This window comes from Periplaneta americana, chromosome 1 (assembly GCF_040183065.1).
Source record: "Periplaneta americana isolate PAMFEO1 chromosome 1, P.americana_PAMFEO1_priV1, whole genome shotgun sequence".
Classification (NCBI taxonomy): domain Eukaryota; kingdom Metazoa; phylum Arthropoda; class Insecta; order Blattodea; family Blattidae; genus Periplaneta; species Periplaneta americana.
In genome coordinates, this window is record NC_091117.1 from 44,912,607 (window position 1) to 44,933,411 (window position 20,805).

Below are 20,805 nucleotides of genomic sequence, written 5' to 3' on the forward strand. Positions count from 1 at the left end.
ACCTTCTTTTATAAGATATTGTATTGAGACTAAGTATTTTTAAGTGTTGTAATTTGTTGTATTTTTGTTATAGTCGCGACGCTGTTATTCCCGGCGTGACTCCTCTTTGTTTACGTCTTAGGAAATGAAGACTCTATAAAGTCTAGGTAGGTAGTGTCGTTCGCCATTTTTGTTCTTTCGTTGCCGAGCTACCAGACGAGGGAGCTGTTTGCCACACCGTTAAACATTATCATGTCATAGCTCCTATAATAATAATAAATCAAACGCAGTGTAATTCAGCAAATAATTGAGCGGCAAATAACGTCCTCGTGTGCTTTCTGCGAACGCCAACGAAAGAGCCAAAATGGCGGGCGATTATATTAAGTATTTATCGAGCCTTAGGAAATGCATTACGTCATCATCAAGCGAATCACAAGACGTACGCGTTTAAATGTAGCCGACCTGCAATGTGATTGGTTGCCGGAAATAAGAGCGACGGGACTGGCTATAAAACAATAACTTGAAATGACACATCATAAAATTCATGACCTTGGTCACGAAAATATATGAAGTTGCATATACTCCTACACAGTTACGGGGATGTATCATATATAGTTTCGTCGCTCTTATTTCCGGCAGCCTATCACGTTGCAGGTCGACTACATTTAATCGCTTGCGTATTGTCAATCGCTGCTGATGACGTTATGCACTTCCTAAGGCTCGATAAATACTTAATATAATCGCCCGCCATTTTGTTCTTTCGTTGGCGTTATTTGCCGCACAATTATTTGCTCAACTACAGTGCGTTTGATTTATTATCATAGACGCTACGACATGATAATGTTTCATGGTGTGGCAAATAGATTCCTCGTCTGATCGCTCGGCAAACGAAAGAACAAAAATGGCGAGCGATACTACCTACCTATGGTCCGTCCCAGGGTTCTGTGGAGTAACTTCACGCGTATGGGGTCGGAGTCTATCTGTCGCAGTGTATTGCGGGCAGCATCAGTTCGAGGCCGCTAAAGGTTAAGATGCTCGTGGCAGAGTTCAGATAGAAATGATTCAATCAATGCAAGCGATTGCTAGCTTCGTTCAACCAACACCTTCCCCAGAGCGATCATTAGCCCTAGCCCTCCCACATACCACTTGCGCAGAGGTCTTGTTTCGTCTTTCTATTCTACAGATTCTTGAGACGGATCATAGTCTTAATAGAGCCTTCACTTCCTAAGGCGTAAGCAAAGAGGAGGAGTCACGCCGGAAATAACAGCGAAGCGACCATGAGTTGTGGTACAGTACAATAAAAATTACATGGCTTATGGGCCGTTTTTGTTCAGCTTAGAACAAGTTAGTCGTACTTACGAAAATAACGGTGATGGGTTCCAGTCTGGAACAGTTCTTGCACTGTGAAGGTATGGAATCCATACCGCATCTCCAGACTGATATCAGCAAATGGCTTCAGCATCTCAGACTCAACGGGGCGCGAACTTACGAGATTTGTGATACACAGACTGTTGTTGTGACCGCTGCATGGTCCGTCTGCAGCATTCAGGACCTGAAAGATCTCTGCCTCCGTCAGTAAAAAATTCTACAGTTTTGAAATGGCTTGGTGGTTGTTCTTGTATTTAGTTTAGTAGTAGTAGTAGTAGTAGTAGTAGTAGTAGCAGCAGTAGCAGTAGCAGTAGTAGTAGTAGCAGTAGTAGTAATGGCATTTATTTATCTTTAATCACTATACAGGCAATTGACAAGATCAATATTTAAAAAACAGCAGTAGACCTACATAGTACATTGTTGAAAATAAATTACACATCAATATTAAAAAAAATTAAAATTTAAAAATTCATCAATTGAATGAAAAAGATGTTTTACCAACCATGAGTAAAATCTAGTTTTAAAAGCTTAACTAGTTAAATATTTTAAATTTTCAGGGAACTGATAAAATTTAGGTCCAAGATAGAACTAAGTATTATGGGTGTTTAATCTAAAATAAGGCTTATTTTCATTTGATTTCGACCTAGTATTATAATGTTGTTTGCCACATCTTAAATCAAAATTTGCTGAGGAATCATGTACAAAGACTAAAATATCTACGGTCTTACTAATAAACCGTATATAGTTTTTATACAAGTTTTATTCAGAGTTAGGACAGAAAACGTTACTAATAAACCATGCATAAGCGATGGATGTACAGTATAAACAGCCTGTACACATGGGAATTGTTTTGCAGTAATATGCACGAAATCCCTCGTTTAAGCGTTGTATATTTAGAGAGAAAAATGGCCGCCCCTCGAACAGTTGTTCGTATCGATTGTCTTTTTATCATTATGGTCGTCTTATAACCACAGAAGAACAAACCAAAGAACACAGAATGAGTAAAATAATATTGATGTAGCTGCTCTCTCTGACCAAAATATAGCGTGTTAATCGATCGATAGCCCAGTTATACTATCGATACGTATCACTACACACTAGCGCTAAATAACGGATGCAATAGAGAACTCTGTAATGTTATACACGACATATGTAGTAATTATTAGTAAGGAATTTACACACGACTTATAAACGAGTTATTCATTGTGTAAGTATAAGACAGTTAAACGTCTGTACAATAGTTTTTATTAGTAAGTCCGCTAATATATAAAGATTATAAATAGTCAAAATACCTGAACTGACAAACAAAGGTCTACATAGGGTTATATAATGACGATTATCCTCAGTAGGCCTACTATTTTTTTTTTTTGCAATAGTAGGATTTCATTAACCTTGCTAATACCTTCTCAGAGAATTAATCAATATCTCATAACGGAATCAAAAAGGCAAAATATGTAGTCTACTTTTCACGTAAGGAGGAGGAATACAATCTCTTAAATTTCGGATTTAATAACTTTACATAATCAACAGTCAGTAATTTAATATCAATCTGACAAATAGTAATTGAGAAAATTACACAACGCAGAACTTCATGCATTGTATTCTTCACCTGACATAATTAGAAACATTAAATCCAGACGTTTGAGATGGACAGGGCATGTAGCACATATGGGCGACTCCAGAAATGCATATAGAATGTTAGCTGGGAGGCCGGAGGGAAGAAGACCTTTAGGGACGTAGATATAAGGATAATATTAAAATGGATTTGAGCGAGGTGGGGTATGATATTAGGGAATGGATTAATTTTGCTCAGGATAGGAACCGATGGCAGACTTATGTGAAGGCGGCAATGAACCTCCGGTTCTTTAAAAGCCATTTGTAAGTAAATAATTGACAAATAGTAGCAGTAGCAACAGCAGCAGCAGTAGTAGTGCTGGTGATAGTGATGGTTGATATATTTAAAAATGGAAAGCCTGATATACTTCACCTTAAAATGTGGTAAATGATGCAGTAATACACTAATTTATATCCTTTTATTTGATTTGATTTGATGATTTAGTAAATATCAGATTAGGCCTACCTAAAACATTAACAACGATTATAGTGGGTACGATACACTGGAAGGAATGGTGAACGGGAGAAGAGTTCGGGGCAGAAGAAATCAGATGATAGACGACATTAATATATATGGATCAATTGCGGAGACAAAGAGGAAGGCAGAAAATAGGAAAGACCTGGAGAATGCTGGATTTGCAGTGAAAGATCTGCCCTTGCGCAGAACACTATGGATGAATGAATGAATGAATGAATGAATGAATGAATGAATGAATGAATGAATGAATGAATGAATGATAGTACTTAAACAAGAAAAGCATTATACAGACAATATTGTTATAAAATAATATGATCAGACGTCCCGTTTTTAGATCTTTCGTCCTGGTTTCCCGACAAATCCTGTTAGGATGTCTGTTGGTCTCATATATTTATAATGAGGTATTTCATAAAGCGTATTCGAGATTAGACGGCAAATACTGTTCTCCAACCAGGAGATAAACCGTAAAAAGAATGTGCTTACTATTGCGTTATCTATTGGAGCGAAGTAGATAGATAATATTGGAGTTATAACGTCAGGTTAAAAATCATGCGGTCTCCTGCATATGTTATTTCCTGTATGGAGGGATTAAAAGACCAGGAGATTAACAGTGATCTAATTTTGTAACTAAGGTAGTATAAAAAATTGTATATCAGTGTTATGGTTTGTGCTTTGAGAGATAGCCAATAGAGATACGAGTACCCACGTGTGTGACCTTATGACATCTTCAGTCATTCACAGCATCACCCCGCTTCGTTTCATTCCCTGGAGACTTTCTCGTGGTTGGAGTACAGTATTTCCATTTGCTTGGAAACTCACCAGTCCATTTGTAGGAAACCCCTCGTAGCCTGGATCCGCTGACAATGGCGTATTGTAGTTGTCGCCAATGTAGCGTAGGATGCCCAGCTGGTAAGTCCGTGCCGCAGCACAGGGTCCCAGACCCTTCAAATGGATCCAGTAGGAAGAGAGGGGCTCGCTCGCTTCTACCACGACATCAAAACGGTCGCCTGGAACAAAGCATTCGGCACGCAACTTTGAAGCTAATTCTGCATGTCTTGTATTCGTTTAAATCAGGCATGTCAATTGAAAGGAAAGAGACAGACGAAAGAGGTGGTATATACCGCTTGGTCGAACTATATTCAGGGATGGCCAGCACTGATTCAATAGATAAAGGGAATAGAACTTATTAAAACTGTATCCATGTTAATTTTTAGATTTGCCTTGAGAAGTATAAGTGCATTATAAGAATGTAAGTTTTAATTTTAATGCTCACATTTCACAAGTTTCATTTTTTTTATTCAAAAGAAATATTTTTTCAACTTTTCGTATAGAAAAGTGAAATTTTCAGGTATAGGCCTATTTATTTAGTAGTCTTACAGAATGTTTTCGTAAATCTAATATACCGTATATAGCTTACGTATTACTGAAGATAGTGTATTGAAAATTTTGAAAATATTCGCATGGAAATTATTTGTAAGGAAATGAATTAACAAAGCAACTACTGTTACATCATAAGCAAAAGATACGGTACGTGCCCATGTGTTGTAAAAATGTCAGCTCTATAGCTTCAGCAGATTTCGAGAAAATAATTTAATATTCTGATGATAGGAAGTTGCTCACAAATGCCACCTTAAAAGCATAATGCGATAAGAGTTTTGTTATGTAATATTAGTTACACTTAAAACAGATACAGTACCTAGGTAACTTTGCTTTGTACTGTAATATTGTTTTGATTAGTTTATTGATTACTTTTGTAATATAAATTCCAACTTATCATGTCATACTCAATCTCTTTCTTTGGAATATCACTTTCTTTATGAACGATGTGTTTCATTCATTTAATACAGTATAATTATACTACTATGGAATTTAAGTGAATATTCCTTCTTAACTCTCTAGTATGATATTAAGATTTAAACCACAAGTGCAATATTAAGAAATCAGTCTTAGTACTTTTGTTTTACAGACAATATAGATAATATTAAACAGAAAGAAGCCATATAAATTAACGACATAAAATTTCACGTTCCGTTTGAAGTTTGTGCACCATTGTTTTCTTAATCCAACAGGTTGCTTATTCATATACACAACCCTTCCTCTTTCCATACTTAGCGCTTGCTGCCCGCGCACGACTTCAAGGTCAGAAAAATGCGCTTGCTTTGACATCACTGGTTTAAATGATCAGGAAGGACATGATTTGCTTTCCGGATGTCTCACAATACAAATCAAGTCGAAACTCTTCTTCAAAGAACAAAAAACAATGTAAGAAGAAATAAAATATTTGTTTAATCAGCTGTCCGAAGACAGGTCTGAACCTCACAAGTGATACCAAGAAGGCACCACTTATGAGGCAACTAGGCCAGAAGATAATGGGATAGAGTGGCCAGTTCCTTTCCCCTCCATTGCATACATCTACCACTAGCTACAAATTACACTAGTCGGACTTCAGAAAATAAAATAATATGGGATTTTAATAGCAGGTAGAGTATTATCTAATGTTCGACGTTAATTTGGACTTAGCTATGAAAACGATAGTCGTGAGATATAGCAGTTTATTGAAGTCTACCATAGATGTGAAGAGTGGCCAATTACTAAATAGGATGAAAAAAGGATAGAGAATTTTAGTATTGAACATTTGAAGGAAAATATTTTAGTCAAGGACAGGATCCAGTAAGTCATGAGTGGAAAGTTTTACAGAATAAGAAAATTTATAGCCTAGATCTACACTACCGGTCAAAAGTTTTCGATCATCTATCACAACTATAGATTTGTGGTTAAAACAGGGATTTCGTTTTGAATATTCTACCATATCATAATGCTAGAGAGAGAAAATATTTATATTGTTGGTCTATTTAGTTTTTGTACATTGAAATAAAGTATATAGTTGTTTTCATAGCTGATCGAAAACTTTTGACAGATAGTGTATATTTTATAAATATTGTGGCAGATATTAAGAGCAAATAGTTGAAAAAGATCTGCATAGCAGTCGGCCTCGGTAACGTAGTCGGTACAGCGCTGACCTTTTGTGCTCGAGATTGCGGGTTCGATCCCGGCCCAGGTCGATGACATATATGTGTGTTTAAATGCGACAGGCTCATGTCAGTAGGTTTACTGGCATATATAAGAACTCTTGCGGAACAAAATTCCGGCACACCAGCGACGCTGCAGTTGCGAGCGTCGTTAAATAAACCATAATTTAATTTATTCTTTTTCTACATACCATGAGCGCTCCCCGAATGGCAATGTTACTGAAGAATTTCCGAGTGGAAAGCGATCTTTGGGGAACCACGGCTCGGATACTTCGACAACATACACTGAGGTAGAGACAGATTGGCAAACCACCTGATAGTCCATTGACAATAATATTTCTTCAGCAGCGAAGAGCCTACATGACTTATGGAGCTATAATAATAAAAATAATATTAATATAGTATTTTATAGGCTATATTTTAAACCAGGTAATAGTATAGTGTGATTGACTTCGGGTCTTCGATAGTAATCGCGGCACTTACACGTCGATATCAGTCCGTAGTTTAAAATTCACAGATTTTTAGCCTATACAGTATTACTAATGGCGTCGTAAAGAAAAGCTTGAATATAAAACGCCGATTCCATACAGTTTGCTTATTCCAGCGTTAATAGTCCAAAGGTTGCCTGTTCTATGTGTGTTGATACGGAAGACATCGTATTTACTCGAATCTAATGCGCACTTTTTTCAGCTTAGTCTTTAAAATCGGGGTGGGCATTACAGTCGATGGCGCATTAGATTCTTATGAAAACTCGAAAATTCTGCTTAGATTCTGCTTATGTTTTGTATCTGTTCGGGTTATATACCTCGTTTTCTCGTCGTTCCTCAACGTTCCTCGCGTCGCGCGCTTTTGTATTCTTGTAGGCATTGCTGTTAATGACAGTAAAAACTCCAAAGTGAGTTGTCCTTGTTCAGTAAATGGAAGACAAAAAACGAATAGGCCTATTGTATGAAGTAAGCTTCAAACGAAAGGTTAGGGCTCCTCAAACGAGGCCACGTTCAGTGGCGTGTAGTGGTGCTGCTAAATTGTTGCAGAGAATTTTTCAGTCTCCCACTGAACATGGACGTAGAAGGAAGGTATAGACGTAAAAATAGAAGAGTTTGAGTCCACCCATTAGTTTTAGAAAGGCAGAATTGAGGACTATTCCATCCTTGTTTGATCATTTACATCAGGGCAATAAAAATATTAATTTAAAATTACGCAAATGAGGAACGATAGCCTATGGCATAAAACATATTTTTCTTTAAGCCTAATTTTTAAGAATTCAAAATTAAATAAAATATGCACCAAACATGAAGTCAAACATTATTATTATTATTATTATTATTATTATTATTATTATTATTATTATTATTATTAAGCTGCGGATTTATGCCTATATGCCTATTTTAATACTTAAACTGAAGACCCAAGCTTTTAGGTTACACATCCTTTTTAAGGCATTGAGAGTATTATATGCGAATTCTATAGTGCCTATAATTGCCTGTTTCACTAATAAATACCTATTTGCTTATAAATGCCTAAAAGTTGCCTAAATATCCGTATTATACATTATAATTGAATTTATTGACCATTCTATCGGTACTTTTTGAATCTGTAATTGGTTTCGTTTTTATCCAGCAGAGGGCATGATATCAGAGAACTATCGATAAATCTGTGTGTTACGTTTTATTGCCACTAGAACGCGGAGAAATCCAATAATTTAAAATCAACCAATAGCAAAAAATTTTTTTCGAAAGCTGCTTTAATCATTGGTGATAGTTGACAATGACTAGGGCAGTTGTTTTAAACTGTGTATTCGTTTTGCGAGTTTGTGAGTTGAGTTTTCTGCTGTAATATGTAAAATATATCGTGGAGATATGCCAGAGCAAAAGACATCAGAAGCACTGATTGGAAATAACACTGACATTACTGCGTTCCCACTGGTTTGGTCCCCAGCTGAGATTGGATCCTTGAATTATTGCCCCATCACTTCATGTGAAGTGGAGAGGAGTTTCTCCCAATTTAAGAACATTCTTACAACATAAGTTAGTTTTTATTGCAACATTTGGAGGAATATTTAGTTATTGACTACCATAATGACATTCCTATAGAAACTAATGTATATGCTACGTAATGCTACGCTATAATCGTGTTAGTCATTAAGAATGGGAAATAATTGTTAGTGCCTTTTTAAATGCCTATTTTAGAATTTTGAATGCCTATTTTGCCTATTTCAACTGTTTTAGTGCCTAAAATCCGCAGCTTGATTATTATTATTATTATTATTATTATTATTATTATTATCATCATCGTCATTCTCTATTATTCTGTCGTTATATTTTTCTAATAAAGCCCGTACACTGCCATGACGGTGTAGGAAATTGGTGGCCCAACAGTCGTCCGTTAGCAGTGCTACTGAAGCGCGTTCGCAGCGCCACTAACGCGCCATTAAAAGTGGCTTCGTCTGAAGGGACACTTACACTTTTTGCTGAAAACCATGGAAAAAGCCAGGCTGCAAGAGAATTCGGTGTAGCAGACGGCAACATTTGCTTGACGCCAACACGGAATGGCGATATTTGTTTCTCAAGCGACGATGAAGACATCCTGAGCTACACGAAGATGTTTTCAAATTCATACAGGAAAGGACGTTAGTGACGAGATTGACTACGGCAGTGGTATGTACTGTCGGTGACTCAGGAGAAGACGAGAGCGGACTGAGGGGGAAGGGATGTGAACAGATAACGTAAGACAACATGTCCAATATTTGTACTGCAGTAAGCGGAAACATTAGGTCTCCTTCTGTTCAACTTAGCTTTAATTTCCATACGCATTGTTACTCATGTTTCCTGCACGAGTAATAACCTGGCTACTGGGATGCTTATCTGAGCGATGTTTATAATAATCAGCAGCGATAGTCAAGAAGATCACATTCTTTCCGCTCGTCTTCTCCTGAGTAATGGACAGTAATGATAAAAACATCGATGATAATTGTCAGTGACAAATATCACGAAGATAATGAAGATGATAACGATAAGAATGATAATGATTACTATGATGATGACGACAGGGTCAAATTAGAATAAAATTTATGAATATGGTGATGGTGGTGGTAATGAAGAGGATGACAGTAAGTTTAACTCCTCGAAGGGTAACGGTTGAAGTAATTGTTCAAGATTCGAAGTACAATCCGCAGGAATAAGGCAAATTTATGAATTATTTTTAAATTATTTCTAACTAAAACCAGTGTCTGAAAATAGCACTAATCTCCCTCAACTGGTGCGACATTATTGGGTTACATAAAGCAGAAAATTTGTGTTAAGTGGAACAGCAATCAAACTTTCTGACAGTCTGGGCGATAATGAAACCGGATTTGACCTCGATGATGTAATGCAAGCGACAACTGAGCGGTAGATGTCAGAATTCTAACTTTTCCTAGTAGTTTCCGTAAGCGTGAATCCGTTAACGATATATATATATATATATATATATATATATATATATATATATATAGTATGTGGCGAAAGCAGACTGGCAGATGTTCATCAGACTGGCTGATACTACACAACTTCATTTCTTATTCTGTCTGTCCACGTCACACACTCCATTATTCTCCATATCCACATTTCAAATGCTTCTAATCGCTTCTCTTCATTTCGTCGTTATGTCCATTTTTGTGCCCTTTACAATGCCACACTCCAAACAAATAACTTCACTAGTCTCTTCCTTAGTTCTTTCTCCAGAGGTCCGCAGAAGATACTCCTTTTTCTATTAATAGCTTCCTTGGCCATTGCTATCCTCCTTTGACTTCCTGGCAGCAGCTCATGTTACTGCTTACAGTACACCCCAAGTATTTGAAGCTGTCCACTTGCTCTAAAGGGGAAAGGAACTGGCCACCCTACTCTATTGTCTCCTGGCCTAGTTGCCTCATAATTGGTGCCTTCGTGGTATCATTTCTGAGGTTCAGACCTGTCTTCGGACAGCTGCCTAAACAACAATACTTGCTTGACTTAAAATTGTGTTTTCTGTTAACGTACCTACAGTAACGTATATATTATGCAAATCCAGCTTACACGTAACAATTGAAGAGTCCACTGCAAGAATGATGGATTCATTTGGAATACATTTTGCAGGAGAAGCAATTGAAAGTTTGAAATGCTTAGCGCTCAAAGCTTAACTGTGATTTTCCGATCATTACTGGACAATGACTATCAGTGTTAATGCCATATAACTCTCTATGCACATTCTATATGTCTTAAGCTATGCATTGACAGTCTTGGTTCATTTTCGACAAGAAAGAGACATCCATCATTCTTGTAGTGGACTCTTCAATTTAAAGTGATACAGAGTTTGTATGCACTCAACGTAGGTTTCTCGATTTATGTGGATATAAAGGGAAAAATTGAGACGGTAGCGAGTGAAATTCCTGGGTAGCCCAGTTGATCAGAGCGTTGGCGCGTTCAGCCAAAGGTCCCGGGATCGATGCCCGGCCCCGGAACAATTTTTTCCTTGAAATTATTAAAAAAAGAAGCGATTTAAATGTAGAACATCTTTAAAAAAACGTAATAGAATATAGACAACAGTGGGCTGATCATATAATAGAATGAGTGATGAGAGATACCCCACTAATAGTAAAAAAAAAAAAAAAAAAAAAAAATACAAAGTAAGAGGACTCCGAAATATTGGACGTTCTAGAAAACGTTGATGTAAAATATTGTGCTGCCGGAACGGACGACATATGCCTATAACTTGAAGTGTTGATGATGATAATGATGATGATGATGATTATTATTATTACTACTACTACTACTACTACTACTACTACTATTATTATTAATTTGTGTCCTAAGCACATATCATTTTGTAACTTCTTTATGTTACACATTTCATAATCTTTGTATGTTGTATCTCATATTCCTCCTACCTGCGTAGAGTACCACAGAATCGATTCGGATGGGCTTTACAGAGTTTCCGTCGGTGGCGATGAGGGTCATGCTGTGGCTCTCGATTGTCAGCTGTACAGGACACACGCCGCACGTGCCCCCTATGATTCTAAATCGGTACTTCCTTCCATGTGATACCCGGAACACCGCCAACGGCGTCTCAGTGGATTTCTGAAACAAGACAAATGGATGAAATTCTCAATTGAGACTATAGAATATTATCTTTAGGATAAATTGTAGAGAAACCGCAGAAGTATCTGATCGATAAAACAAACAAAAAAAAAATGTTAAAATATGGTCGTACTAGTCCATACTTTCAAAGGATGCAGCATTTGGAAGCGTGAAACATAAATAACGATTACATCTCTAATTAATCTAAGTCGAATCGCTGGATCTTAAATATATAACTTTTCTTATTAAGTACGAATGACAGGATTCTGCGTTACAATTTCAATGGACCCTAGTTCAGTTCTCTGCAAAGTACTACAGATTTGCCAACCTTGCACAGGGCTGTAATACTTTGATTTGTGGTTGTTCTGCTAAATTTATTCATACAGTAAAATGAATCTTCAAATTCCTAAGTACTACTCTACAAGAAATTGAGTGACAGATTATAGAATTACTATCTGTTTATTTTATTGTATCTTTTTTAAGATGCAAGAAACATAATGTGTAATGGCTTCCAGGACACAGTTCTTGATAACGGATGCGACAGATGATTTCTTTGTTCTTGTCTTTCACATGCTAAAGCCGACACGTACTAACTCTGCAATGTTAGATGTTTCTGTATTTAAAACAAAATTGAAACCCGAAAAATGCCGGGAAAATCTTAAATTGGACTTACACTATGAGATTTTGAAAGCGAAATCTACAGGTTCTACCATAAGTTTTAAGGAAACCTCTTAAAACGTAATGTTTCACTTCTGACTTAATACTTGAATGAAACTCCTGGGGTGCTATGCATAGACATTTTGCTAGCCCGCGCTACGAGCGTGCTAAACTAGTACTGGCTATCGACTGATTACTTGTACAGGATTCATATCATATCATATATCGCTAACATTGGTTTATGAACACGAAAAACGTTAGTTCGTTGATCATCCACCGGAAGCTCGCGCTAAGAATGTCTATGAATCTGGCCACTGATCTTTATATAGACAACAAAAATTATGAAGTATGCATGTAAGGTTTCAATGATTATATGCATGTATACTTTTTTGTCTGTGAACTATAATAAATATATCACATATATCATATTATACCATATCATATATCATATCATATCATATATCATATCATATATCATATCATATCATATCATATCATATCATATCATATATCATATCATATCATATCATATCATATCATATCATATCATATCATATCATATCATATATCATATCGTATCGTATCATATATCATATCGTATCGTATCATATATCATATCGTATCGTATCATATATCATATCATATCATATCATATCATATCATATCATATCATATCATATCATATCATATCATATCATATCATATCATATCATATCATATCATATCATATCATATCATATATCATATCATATCATATCATATCATATCATATCATATCATATCATATCATATCATATCATATCATATCATATCGTATCGTATCGTATCGTATCTTATCGTATCATGTATCATATCGTATCTCATATCATATATCATATATCATATATCATATCATATCATATATCATATCATATCATATCATATATCATATCATATCATATCATATATCATATCATATCATATCATATCATATCTAGACAACAAATGCCTGTGAAAAATGAAGTTTTTACTTTGAACCCAATCTCTCTATCTTTCAAACTGTGGAATATATAACAATTTTTGTGTTATGAAAACTTATTTTAAGAGTACATTTTTGGTAGTAAAAAATTAATTACTCCAGAAAGAACGTACTTAGATCAACCAATTTTGGGACAGAGTTATACATATTTGAAATGTTTCTTGTGCAATTATCACTTTTTATTCTAAAAATTTGTGACAGCTCGTACACTCATTGTAATCCAGACTTTTTCTTTCTTTTATTTAGGAAAAATTTTCAGTTTCTAAAACTCTCTTGAGTTTGAAATTCACGTCAAATTTATAAGGGACGGCCACTGCCATTTACATCACAAATAACTAAATAACTAAACAGTAAGAAACTAAACCTCGACCGTCCCAGCCTAATAAAATACTGATTATATTAGGTCTAATGATTAAAAATGTCATTGACATTACAAATATAGGAACTAATAAATAAACCGATTAACATTCATATCTCCATCCATATAATCATCACTTTATAAAATAACTAAAAATAAATAAAAAACAAAACCACACTTGTCAGTCAACTTAATTCTCCCATTTTTAGTAAACAGTTGTGGAGTTTGTTACAGGTGTGGAAAGATTACATTTATTCCTTGAAAAAAAAATTGAAAATGGGTCGAAATTCAGTGAGTATGGACGTTAAGTGACATTATTTGTAGGGTAAACGTGAAACGTTTTTTTCCACTGATTGTCACAGGATTGGGTATCTTGCTAAGAAGTTCATCGATGTCTCAAAAGTAGACGAATGATGCAATCTTTCGAGAAAGATTTCTGGCGCTATGGTCGAACGGCAAAGCTTTGACTGACATTCAGTTTCAAAAAAGTCTCACGGGAATAGGGTATCACTGTTATAGGCAACTTTACCCTAATGTGGAAGAGTGACTTGAGATAATACCTAACTATCCCAAAATTTGTTGATATAAATACATCCATTGTAGAGTAATTAAATCCTTTCTTACAAAAATATATTTTTTTCAATAAGTTATCATAACAGAAAAATTGTTATATAATCCACAGTTTGAAAGATAGAGAGATTGGTTTTGCAGGAAAAAAAAAAAAAAACCTTCATTTTCACAGACATTAAATTTGGTTCCTGTATAAAATTCAAAGGGCTTTACGTAATAAGGACAAGATTGAAGCATCTATTTAGAATGGGTGTCCTTAAACTTTTGGTAGAGCCTGTATTTTATAACATAATAAACAAGATACGCTTTACATTCACCTAATTTCGCACAATTATTTTCAAATAGCCTATCTCGAGAACTTTAGGAAAGGAAAGTATGGAATTGTGAACTTACCGGATCTCGTCCTTGTCCGTTGATAAGAAAGGCATCAGGGTCCTGTCCCGCGTCGTGAGTTCTCAGCCCTGGGAAGTGGTCGTCGGCGCTCACGTGAAACCAGTCCGAGATGAGCATTACGTGGGAGGCCAGGTCGTAGTCGTAAAGGTAGCTGTTGGGGTCGGTCGACCTGGGCTCACGAATCACCATGCTCCCCAAAATGCCGTCCATTTTCTGGAAACCTGAATCATGTAAAATATTAATTGATGATAACTAGATGTATTTGTTAGAATATCTAATAATATTTATTATTGCTCCAATATGTTCATTGCTGGCCTGATTTCCTCTCTTGTCTCCTTCAACTCTGTTCTTTTTTCTTTTTTCACATTATACTTGTCTGTTTCTTCGCATTTCTTTTCCATTATCTCTAATATCTCATATCACTTTCTAGTTTCTCATTTCCTTCCGTAGTTTCTTTCCTAACTGTGCAACCTCTCATCTACCCAGTCTCTCGCCTACTCCTACAGACCCTCACCTACTTCCGCAGCCTCTCACCTACTTCCGCAGCCTCTCACCTACTTCCGCAGCCTCTCACCTACTTCCGCAGCCTCTCACCTACTTCCGCAGCCTCTCACCTACTTCCGCAGCCTCTCACCTACTTCCGCAGCCTCTCACCTACTTCCGCAGCCTCTCACCTACTTCCGCAGCCTCTCACCTACTTCCGCAGCCTCTCACCTACTTCCGCAGCCTCTCACCTACTTCCGCAGCCTCTCACCTACTTCCGCAGCCTCTCACCTACTTCTGCAGTCTCTCACCTACTTCCGCAGCCTCTCACCTACTTCCGCAGCCTCTCACCTACTTCTGCAGTCTCTCACCTACTTCCGAAGCCTCTCACCTACTTCCGCAGCCTCTCACCTACTTCCGCAGCCTCTCACCTATTTCCGCAGTCTCTCACCTACTTCCGCAGCCTCTCACCTACTTCCGCAGCCTCTCACCTACTTCCGCAGCCTCTCACCTACTCCTGCAGACCCTCATCTACTCCCGTAACCTCTCCTCTATTCCCACATCCTTTCATTTACTCCCGCAGTCTCACCTACTCCCGCAGTCTCTCATCTACTCCCGCAGCAATTCATCTACACCCGCAGCCACTCATCTACTCCCGCAGCCACTAATCTACTCCCATAGTCTCTCACATATTCCCGCAGCCTCTGATCTACTCTCGCAGCCTCTCATTTATTCCGCAGCCTCTCACCTACTCCCGCATCCTCTCACTCTCGCAGTCTCTCACTTACTTCCGCAGTCTCTCAATTACTCCCACAGACTCTCACCTACTCCCGCAGCCTCTCACTCTCGCAGTCTCTCACCTACTTCCGCAGTCTCTCAATTACTCCCACAGACTCTCACCTACTTCCGCAGCCTCTCACCTACTTCCGCAGCCTCTCACCTACTTCCGCAGCCTCTCACCTATTTCCGCAGTCTCTCACCTACTTCCGCAGCCTCTCACCTACTTCCGCAGCCTCTCACCTACTTCCGCAGCCTCTCACCTACTCCTGCAGACCCTCATCTACTCCCGTAACCTCTCCTCTATTCCCACATCCTTTCATTTACTCCCGCAGTCTCACCTACTCCCGCAGTCTCTCATCTACTCCCGCAGCAATTCATCTACACCCGCAGCCACTCATCTACTCCCGCAGCCACTAATCTACTCCCATAGTCTCTCACATATTCCCGCAGCCTCTGATCTACTCTCGCAGCCTCTCATTTATTCCGCAGCCTCTCACCTACTCCCGCATCCTCTCACTCTCGCAGTCTCTCACTTACTTCCGCAGTCTCTCAATTACTCCCACAGACTCTCACCTACTCCCGCAGCCTCTCACTCTCGCAGTCTCTCACCTACTTCCGCAGTCTCTCAATTACTCCCACAGACTCTCACCTACTCCCACAGCCTCTCACCTACTTCCGCAGCCTCTCACCTACTTCCGCAGCCTCTCACCTACTTCCGCAGCCTCTCACCTACTTCCGCAGTCTCTCACCTACTTCCGCAGCCTCTCACCTACTTCCGCAGCCTCTCACCTACTCCTGCAGACCCTCATTTACTCCCGTAACCTCTCATCTATTCCCACATCCTTTCATTTACTCCCGCAGTCTCACCTACTCCCGCAGTCTCTCATCTACTCCCGCAGCAATTCATCTACACCCGCAGCCACTCATCTACTCCCGCAGCCACTAATCTACTCCCATAGTCTCTCACATATTCCCGCAGCCTCTGATCTACTCTCGCAGCCTCTCACCTACTCCCGCATCCTCTCACTCTCGCAGTCTCTCACTTACTTCCGCAGTCTCTCAATTACTCCCACAGACTCTCACTTACTCCCACAGCCTCTCACTCTCGCAGTCTCTCACCTACTTCCGCAGTCTCTCAATTACTCCCACAGACTCTCACCTACTCCCACAGACTCTCACCTACTCCCACAGACTCTCACCTAATCCCACAGCCTCTCAACTATTTCCGCAACCTCTCATCTACTCCCGGAGTCTCTCATCTACACCCACAGTACCTCAGCCACTTCCACAGTCTCTCACCTACTCCCGCAGCGTCACAACTAATTCCACAGCCTCTTAGTAACTTTCACAGTCTCTCACATTCTCCCCCAGTCTCTCATATTATCTAGTTGTCTCACATCTCTTCCCGTAGTCTGCTATCTCTTATTTCAATTTCATATACCCATTCCTAATCTCTCATATCTTAATTCCTCATTACTTTTGCCCTTTTCTTCTAATCACTGTTACTCTAATCTTTGTGCTCTTCTAACATATTAATTCTTGTTTTAATTCACCATCTCTTTATCTAATTTCCCAACTCTAATATAACATATAATACATTATCATAGCACTATCTCCCAGCTTATTTTTTTAATTTCTCACCTCACATTCTCTTCTACCCTAAACACTTAATTCGTTTTATATTATCTCAGCTCCTATATCAGTCTCTCACCTCGTCTTCTAATTTCTCATCTCACACACTAATGTTCCAGCTTGTTCCTAATTTCTCATAATCTCTCATCCGATGTTCTAAGCTTCCATCTCCTTTCTCAGTCTCTTTCCTGGTCCACATAGCTTCATATTCCATTAAATCGTATCTTCTATTAATTATTTATTTTTTATCAAACCGTTGAGACAACTAAGCCAGGAGATAATGGTGTAGGGTGACCAGTTATACGATTTTATTGGAGCTAATATTCTACTAGCACAAATATATCGATACAATTAATCTCACCGTCATGTGAATGCCAGAAGTGTGTCCCTTCGTTATCCACCTGAAAGTCATAACGGAAGGACTGTCCCTCGTTAATGGAGCACTGGGTAATGGAAGGAACTCCGTCCATAAAAGGCGTGCCCCTCTGGAACACCCCGTGCCAGTGTATGGTTGTCGATCTGGCCGGCATCGCGTTCTTCAGGTCCACGATGACTCTGTCTCCCTTGCAGACCTGAACAACAAGCGCAGTTACGTTTAAATTAAATTATGTTTTATTTAATGAAGATCGCAACTGCCGAGGTTATATCAGCGTCGCCGGTGTGCCGGAATTTTGTCCCGCAGGAGTTCTTTTACATGCCAGTAAATCTACTGACATGAGCCTGTCGCATTTAAGCACAGTTAAATGCCATCGACCTGGGCCGGGATCGAATCCGCAACCTCGATCACTTTACCGACTGCGCCACCCAGGCCAATGTAGTTAACCTACGTTAGATAAAATATACAGTACATCGTAGAAATAACAGAAACATTGAAGCCATAAGGACAAAGCAAAACTATACAAATTATCGCACCTGACCAGCAGTTGTTTTCTTGTGGAATCAGTTTTAACCGACAGGCTCATTGAAGTCGTAACACACATCAAATTGCAGTCACTAACAGAATCAACATGGCTGATCGATCGGGAGTAGATAAAGGAAATATAATTACAAGCGCCAATTCTTGTGAATTTAAATGATTAATAGTTTTAATATACGAGGTGCGTCCATAAAGTAACTTTCCCACTCGCCCTACAACTATCAAACCATATGTTGCGCGAAGCGACTGTGTGTACGTGATAGAGTAATGTCCTGGCATGGCGCATGCGCTAGCGGAACTTCCCGAGTTCTCTCAGTAGTTCCTGCCGTGTAAAGTGCGGTCAGTGATAATTTTTTTAATGCACAGGGCATAGCGCTGATTTAAATTGATCGTCAGCTGTACCAGGTCTATGGGCCTAACGTCATGAGCAAGCAGATGGTGCGTTGCTCCACAAGATCGTCTGTGATGATGGTTGGCCTCCCACTGCGCTCCTCGTCGTGCACATTTTGGTGTCCTGCTGAAAATTGTCTACAGCAGCAACGCACCATCTGCTTGCCCATAGACCTGGCACAGCCGACGATCAATTTCAATCTGCGCTATGCACTGTGAATTCAAAAACTTTATCACTGACCGCACTTCACGCGGCGGGAGCTGGAATAGGAACGTCCATCTTCAACCAATGCAACGAAGCAACTGAGAGCACTCGGGAAGTTCCGCTAGCTCATGCGCCATGCCAGGACATTACTTTATGACGTACACGCAGTCGCTTCGCGCAACATGTGGTTTGCTAGCTGTGGGACGAGTGGGAAAGTTACTTGATGGACGCGCCTCGTATGTATATATATATATATATATATATATTACATTTCTATTTCAATAGAATCTTTATATTAAATTAATAATATTGAACGTATTCTTGCTACCTATACCATTTTACACGCCATTTAGTTCATGGATTGCGCGAGTTTTTAGCCTCCCCAGAACAACACGAGGCATTCGCGGAAACAACGTTGTATTGTTAAGACTCACTTGCTGTTCTTTTAATTTGGTTATTTAACGACGCTGTATTAACAACTAGATTATTTAGCGTCGATGGGATTGATGATAGCGAGATGCTATTTGGCGAAACGAGGCCGAGGATTCGCCATAGTTTACCTGACATTCACCTTGCGATTGGAGAAAACCTCGGAAAGAAACCAAACAAGTAATCTGCCCAAGCGGGGATCGGACCCGCGCCCGAGCACAACTCCAGTTGCTGTTAGAGGTAGTCATTTAAATTTATTGCATGCACCCAAACAAAATATTGTAGGCTATCCATGGAAAAGGTGAGACATATGAACAAGTTGCGTGAAAAGCATTATAACACCACAGTCTAGTCTATACAGTCACGAAGCTTGATTTGTGAGGTTGCTAGGAACACTAGACTGTGCCGGTACTATTTCGCATTGTCTGTAATGAGGGGATATTAGCAATCCTAGTGGTTAGCAACTACCTATGGATGCATATTTAGTACGTATTGAGCTTCGTGACTGTATATACTAGACTGTGATAATACGAGAAGAGCAGACATTATAGCCATCGATCGCGGGAATCAAAGAAGCCTCATTCTTGACCCCACTGTCCGTTTTGAGAAGGGTTATCAACAAGCGAATAACGTTAACGATGAAAAGAAGTCTATTTACAACCCATGTATTCCTCACTTCAGTGAGAGATACAAAATGAATATTAATACATGGGAAGTGAAAGGAATTCTTTTTGGCGCTAGGGGAACTTCATTTAAGTTAACCAAAACCATTCTCCTTTCTCTTAAATTTTCTAATGAGGACATTAGCAAAATTTGTCTATTGGTATTGAGAGATTCAGTATCCATTTTTCACGATTACTTGTATAATACTATGTAATTTTTTTTACTTCATTTCATTACTCTTCAATGTATTTTCATCTCATGTTTCTCCGAAATCAAATTGTACTTTATTTCTAAATTTATCATTGTTCCGTATTCTCTCCGTACTCATATTGTATTTTTAATTTAACCCCTGCTTTGTATTCTGGATCCTAGTGGTCAGCCGTAGATTTCGACCAGATGTCCCAAATGGTGGCATTTGTGTAAGATAGGTTAATTGCAGCCAAGATCTCAAGATCAGTTGCACTTCGTAAACCGAAATCATGGATATTAATCGCATTGTTTGGGGGTGTGAAATGTTTCGCGTCGAAATACCATTAGTGTCTTGATTTAAAAGTAGGCCTATAACAACTTTCGACAATGCAGTTTCAACTCTTGTATAATGACTAAAGAGTGAACTAGATTATTGAATCCGTTTCAATTTGGCGGTGTAACATGCTACAGGGACATGAGAAAATTCGAAGCATGTAAGTTCGGCTAAGGAATTTGTATACACAGACGTAAGTCAGATAGATAAACGAGATACCCCAAACC

General features: G+C 38.6%; 1 protein-coding gene across 1 annotated transcript in view; it reads right to left on the reverse strand.

Moving 5' to 3' along the window:
* Positions 1-20,805, reverse strand: part of LOC138694992 (uncharacterized) — a 49,709-nt gene that overhangs the window by 16,092 nt on the left and 12,812 nt on the right. Inside the window, exons 4-8 of the mRNA XM_069819248.1 lie at positions 17,814-18,024; positions 14,558-14,778; positions 11,372-11,561; positions 4,259-4,446; positions 1,339-1,531 (exon numbers count right to left, since the gene is read on the reverse strand). Of these exons, the coding sequence (XP_069675349.1) occupies positions 1,339-1,531; positions 4,259-4,446; positions 11,372-11,561; positions 14,558-14,778; positions 17,814-18,024 (1,003 nt within the window). The remainder of the gene's footprint in view (positions 1-1,338; positions 1,532-4,258; positions 4,447-11,371; positions 11,562-14,557; positions 14,779-17,813; positions 18,025-20,805) is intronic.